This window comes from Echinococcus granulosus (genome assembly GCF_000524195.1).
Source record: "Echinococcus granulosus chromosome Unknown EG_S00069, whole genome shotgun sequence".
Classification (NCBI taxonomy): domain Eukaryota; kingdom Metazoa; phylum Platyhelminthes; class Cestoda; order Cyclophyllidea; family Taeniidae; genus Echinococcus; species Echinococcus granulosus.
Window position 1 is genome coordinate 117864 of NW_020170449.1, and position 6228 is coordinate 124091.

Below are 6228 nucleotides of genomic sequence, written 5' to 3' on the forward strand. Positions count from 1 at the left end.
GCTTACGTCTGTCCATCCGATCTGTTTTATGCCTCCTTGATTAATTGAACTTAGGGAAATGACTTTGCTGAGGAGCTATTGCATGTCGTTAGCAGGTTGAGATGACCGTCTTCATTTCGCAAGACTCTCGAACTTTTAGCGTAGGTCTCTAGCGTATCTGTTGGATTCAATAGATCCAAAAATTTGCTCAAAACATCGGTGCATGCACTTATTGGTCTGTTTTAAACGTTTTGGACTGCTGCTATAATTTAATCCAGGGAGAAAATGAGACCCTAAAATAACAGACTATGCATTAGTTTGAAACAAATTATCCTGAAAGCGATAGTGAACTTTTGTAATAATAAATAAGGGAAAAAATGGAGTAATCTAAACTAGAAGTAACGGAAGTTAAAGTTCGAATATATTGTTTTGAATAAACAATCACATGTAATCTTATACCGTTTTGATGTATTTGCAGTGGTCGGTGCAGGATCCTCCGACCCTTCCTAGGTACTACACTAGCACCTACGGCGACGGCAGTGAAATTCGCAACAAGACTGCGGACCCAAAGGCAATGGCTAAGTCGGGGAAAGCAAACGAGGCTGAGGAGAAGAGAGGAAAGAAGAAAGAGACTAAAACTTGATTGCCCACTTGTCAAATCACGTCACACAGAGTGAAAATCGCTAGTGTACATGTGTGTACGTGTCTTCATGATGCCAGAAGACTACACGGGTACCCTTTTCTTCACCCACTACGTTGATTTCACTCTCTTATTTGATATTCATTGCGTGATTGTGCTGTTAAATTAAATGTAATTTCGGTAAAGTAGTGTTTGAGCATATAGGAGAAAGGGCATCGGCTCTTTTTTAGTGCGTTAATTTGCCTGCTATACGGGACAAATAGGGTAAATGCTAAATTGTCAGGGAAACGCAATGTCCAAATCATGAAGCGAAAATATTTTTCCTTTATTTGTACATGTAGACTTATGTGAAGACAAATATCATCTCAAATTCTGATCAAGCAGCAAGCATAATTCGCAAACACAATTCTACAGAGATGGTAAATTTAGTATCCCTAACCAGGGGGCACAAGAAAACTAAAATAGTTTATGAAAATGAACCTGTTGAAGAATTATTCCCATACAACTGAAACACGCCTAATTCAGATATGTTTTGCTTCACATGCATTAAGACGAAAATGATGACGAAACTACAGACCTCAGTGATTTAGTGTAATAAATTGTTTAATACTGTAAAAAGGCTACCGATTGTCGGCTATACGTAATTTCATCCTACTTTTCTCAAACATTGCTTATTGTAAGACTGAGGCAATTTTTCAGATAGGCTTGCATTGTTTTGTATTATGAAGAGGAATTCTGGTATGGAACATTGTTGTCGATTCTGCTGATGCTAAATATTATAAGTAATCGAACAGAAGGCGCCAAGCCTAAAGGTCGAGGCCAATTGCATCCCTTTTAAGTTATTTTGTTTTTCTCGTAAAAAATGGGTTACGAGCTACCGCTGACAGTAGTTACAGTTTTTTGGGCACTGGTAGGATGTGGAGTGCCGTTAGTTATACCAAAAGGTCCCAACAGAAGGTACTCATGTATATTTCAGGCATTACATCTCCCCTAGTCTTATTCAGATAATGATAGTTATGACATCTATTTGCTGCTACCTATTGTAAGTTGCCTCATTCTTACCTAAAGAGTAATCCAGCTGGCTCATGACATTTTTCGCCCAGCTAAATCCACTTTTTGGTCCTCAACTTACAAATGAGACAATTCGTATTGTCCGCAAGGAATGGCCGGTAAGACCATTTCATCTTGCACTTCATTCTGACAAAGCCTGTTGCCTAAGTTTTCAGATGACGATTTTGGGCCGGTCCATTTGTAACCGTTGCATTTATGTTGTCTTGCATAATTTCTCAGCCGATTCATTCCTAGTGCATAATATCTTCGTAATTTCCATTTCTTGTCTTATCAATACTTTGTGTTCTCTTTTAATAAATTTGGTCATATTTCCCCTTTTTGCACCCATATCTTTTAGTTCAATGGGACTTGGGCTTTTAGAACGTGACTGTAAATTATGCAAGTCAACAAGCTGGGTGACGGGATGATTTTCAACGGGTATTTGAGCTTGACTAAATCTGAGTTCAGCTGATATTCTATTGATAATTGTGTAAAAAGTGTTGCTCAAACCAGCCACTTTAGTGCACTCCCACTATGTGTTGTTTTACACCCTTCCTCCTGCGTGATTATCTTCCCTCTGGAAGGACTTCCTACTTAATTGGTGTTTTATAAAGGTGCTTGTTCAAGAAATGCCCCTTTTGACTAAATGACTTCCTGCAGCTGATATCTCTTCTGCGCCTCGAAGTAAAACCAATTAATTGAATACGTAATATCGGTTACCTCTGTGTTCATCCATCTTTTTCACTTCGCTCTCTCCATTTCTGATTGAATGCTTGCTTCAGTTTTTCGCAGCTTCTTGAAACATACGGATTCATTGAGCCAACTCTGTGGACAGTATTTTTAAGCTCACGATTGGTCATTATGCGCGGCTCGGAATTGAAGTAGTCGCTGAAAGTCAGGAACTTGCATAGGTGTAGCTACTCGAGACAGGTCCCTTCTTTTTGTTAACTAGCGGGATCAAGACTGATACTGTTTTTTTTAGAGATAGCTTCTTATTACCTCCGTCAATGTGGTACCAGACCACACCTGGAGATGTTGTCATTTACTGTCAACCTACCGAGGGCTAAGCGGAGATTATCATGAGTGGGTGACACAGAGCTTTGAGGCCGCTTATTGGGAGATTGAAAAGGTTTATGTAAAGGGCCATGCAACCTAGGTAAGCATTGTCTTATTACATAACCTTTCCCCCTTTTAAGTTCTGTACTTATGTAACTTAGCCATCACGAGGTCGTTGCGTTTGCTAAAATCGCTCACGAGACTGCTGAGTCAGAAATAGGGCAGCTGATTACAACGGTTTTGTGCATTTCGTTGACTTCGATGAATTGGTGCCAGACTTCATTGCTTGGGATCATTTGCGGTTTCCTGAGGCTGGGCGGCATTCCACATTCCTCGTATGTTATTATGCTACATGTCCTCACCTCTTTTCATTCAACGAGGTCTGAATTGACAGGAGGATGGTAAAATTCAACTAGATCTGCTGGAACATACAGGGGACTGCGGAGACTCATCCGTAAAACTTGAGCCGATTTCGATGCATAAGGTAATCAAATAGGTTGGTACTTTTTATGAAAAGCAAGTAATTTGAGGAAGCTTCTTAAGACGTGAAATTTGTTTACAATACCTAATCTTTTCCCGAAGGGATACAACGTTGTTGCAAATTTTGCTTTTATAAAGAACTTTGCCTCCAGAAGTCGGGAAGCAATTGGGTTTCTACCTTCATCTCATTTACTTTCTCATCTGTCCCCTAGCCAGCACTTGATCATGTGTACCTGCTAATGCCAAGACAGGGTGATGTGGACCACTTGAAGAAATGCTTGAATATGGCCACGTTTACCGGCACATGGCATGAGTGGTTGAGTTTGTTTTGCCACAATGCAACTTCTCTTTCCACTGAACAAATAGTCCTGGCTGTTTCGCTGCCAGGGTAGGGTAGGTCAGTCTGACATGTACTTGTTTAGCGTTCAACGGGTGAACATTTGCGTCTGCCGTCCATCGCCACACGCCTAAACACACACGCACATCCGCAAAACAAGCGTAGCCTCGAGGAGATAAAGCGCTGCCTGCCTCCGCGGTGTGAGCATTAGGTGGGTGGTTTGGAGATAGTCTGTGCTGCTTGTTTGCTTAGCTTTGGTATACAAAAGCCACCTCTCTGTACGTGTTAATCACTAAACAATCTTTATTATGTGAAGAACAATAAACGCACAGGTTTCAAAGCATTTTGGTCTTGTTAATGTACACGAGGGGGAGGCGTTTGCCTGGCATCCCAGTTTCTACGACGTTCCCAGTCGGTGTAGGTGTTAACCAATTGTTCCACTACCCCCGTTAAACAGTACTGGAAGTTTTAATTTCCACATTAATTGAGCAGTGCTTTTTGAGTGATTCATTTCCATGGGGAACTTGTTTAATCCCTTTCTGGACTGTGCGTCTTACCACCACCCCATGTTATTCCAACGCTTACCAGCACATTCGACAAGGGACTTTGGAGTTAAGCTTCCATTCCACAAAGCACATTTAAGGCGTCCAAGTAGGAGGAGCGTGTTAGAGAGCACAGTAAAAAGTGCTGTTCCAATGAAGTGATAAATGATTGTAACTGATAGTTCATGTACACAAACAGTCGCAAACCGTTTATGTCTTTGAAAATGACGTCATTTCAACGAGGTATGCCGAAGACCAACTCTCTCGGTCCATTGTATTTGTTTCCAAGTAACGTTCAATGCTAAAGTGATTTCGCCAGTCTCCACCAGCGTTGAAGTCAAACCGCATGATCCCCCCTTTCCCCTTGATCGATCTTGCCTATTAGCAACCACTATGCAGGACCCAAGACTGGAGTGAGGTTGTGAGGCATCGTAGTTGCAAAATCGTGATCCGTCAACGCTATGATCGACGGAGTAGCAGTCTAGAAGCACCTTTATCCCATTAACACGGAAAGTGAGGATCCAACAGTACAAGGCTCCACACTTCTGGCGCAGCAGTTGGATTGGAAGACTGAGATTCCCAACGTAGCTAAACACCTGCCTTGACAACAGGTTGATTTTAATTTGTACTCGTGAATTGCTGACAATGGTTGTTGACCGTTTATTCGTTGTTTTCCTTCGTCATTGTTCCTACTTCGAGTTACCGGGTGCCACTGGTTTCATTGATATCGCCGTCACCATTGCTTCCTGATGAAATTGGCCGCCTGCTTGACTAGCTGCGACAAATGGAATAAATGCAATCGCCTACTTCAATTGTTTGCTGGCCAGTTCCATGTTACGCCCCCATGGTGCATCTAAACTAGCGAGACATGTAATCGTACAAGTAATAGAAGAGTCGGCTGTACAAAGCAGCAAGTAGATAAATAAGACATCGGAACTCTAAGTCAATAGCTTAAGTGGTGGTTTGTGCGCCCTAATACACTGTACACCAGTCGGTGCCAAAGGGTCGTTTTTGATCCACTCAACATCGCAGAAGCCCACAGACTCCAGCGCCATGGCGTAGGCCAGAATGTCAGGCCGAGCATAGCGCATCCAACCCCATTGCGTGAACCGATTGAGGTGGTGCGGGGCAAAGGCAGTCACCACCACCCCACCGGGCCGTAAAACTCGCAAGACCTCTTCCAGCGCCTCTACCAACGACGGCCAGAAGTAGAAGGAGTCAACGTGGAAGCAGGCGTCCACGCTGGCAGTCTGAAGTGGTATGTTTTGAACACTGCTATTGTGAAGAATAACCCGCTCCGACCTGATAAAGGACTTGAGGCGGCTAAAAGGTGAAAGGCGAAACATCACGAACATCCGTAAGCTAAATAGGCACCACTTCATCCACCTGATTTGACGGATTTACATTGAGGATTATCCGCATTGTATTTGAATTGTCAAAACACACATTTGATGGTTTAAGGAAGAAGTCATTTCAATTCTTGCAGGTGATCAGATTCACCTCAAACCAGCCGCAGATCAGACGGCGACTGGGTTTGACACGAGGATTACTCCAGCCATCTTTGGGTACCTTAAAAAAAATCTACAACGGATGACCTGAACCAGTGAGCGCCAAAGGAGAAATCGGTCCACTCACACTTTTAAAATAAGTTATATACGCGCATGGACTTGATATGGGGTCAAAGTAGACGAACCTAAAACATCGGTCACATCCATTATGGAATGCGTGTGAAGGAGTGACGGCTACAAGGCTCGACGTGGTTACAATTTTAACCAATTTTTGGCATTAGAAACAAATGAAAGGAACGAAGAAACCCTATTTGCATTTCACCTCCGTTTCGTGGTACCTACACACCCGTCTGGGTTATTGGGAACTTCTTTCAACATAAAGAGATCCTGAATTCTTGGGTTTTCGAACAATTCCTTGTTTACAGACATATTCGTCGTTCAATCCTGGTTTCAATTCGTACTGCTTTCCTGTAAATCCCCCTTATTTTCAGTGCCAATGCAATTTAATCCAGGATCGGATATACCATTTACCAACCAATGGATAAGTGAAGCCAGGGTTGTCCCGACGGTGACACGATATTTAAGTGCACAACTAATATTGCCTTCAAAGCCCATTAAGTATTGCTCAAAAATATA

The 6228-nt window shown here is 42.5% G+C and overlaps 3 protein-coding genes across 3 annotated transcripts in view; 2 read left to right on the top strand and 1 right to left on the bottom strand. All coding sequences in view use genetic code 11, as the record gives it.

Moving 5' to 3' along the window:
• EGR_07070 (hypothetical protein) overlaps window positions 1-1128 on the top strand; it is a gene marked incomplete at both ends in the record, with an annotated part of 9331 nt that extends 8203 nt beyond the window's left edge. Inside the window, one exon of the mRNA XM_024496319.1 lies at window positions 961-1128. Coding sequence (XP_024349246.1) covers window positions 961-1128 — 168 coding nt within the window. The remainder of the gene's footprint in view (window positions 1-960) is intronic.
• A 353-nt stretch (window positions 1129-1481) lies between these two features.
• EGR_07071 (V-type proton ATPase subunit e) lies at window positions 1482-2554 on the top strand (the record flags this gene model as incomplete). Its single annotated transcript, XM_024496320.1, has 5 exons — window positions 1482-1576; window positions 1614-1661; window positions 1698-1788; window positions 1846-1992; window positions 2462-2554. The coding sequence occupies 5 exons, from the start codon at window positions 1482-1484 to the stop codon at window positions 2552-2554; spliced, it is 474 nt and encodes a 157-aa protein (XP_024349247.1).
• Window positions 2555-5022: 2468 nt separating this feature from the next.
• EGR_07072 (methyltransferase) overlaps window positions 5023-6228 on the bottom strand; it is a gene marked incomplete at both ends in the record, with an annotated part of 4598 nt that continues 3392 nt past the window's right edge. The window contains one exon of the mRNA XM_024496321.1: window positions 5023-5407. Coding sequence (XP_024349248.1) covers window positions 5023-5407 — 385 coding nt within the window. The remainder of the gene's footprint in view (window positions 5408-6228) is intronic.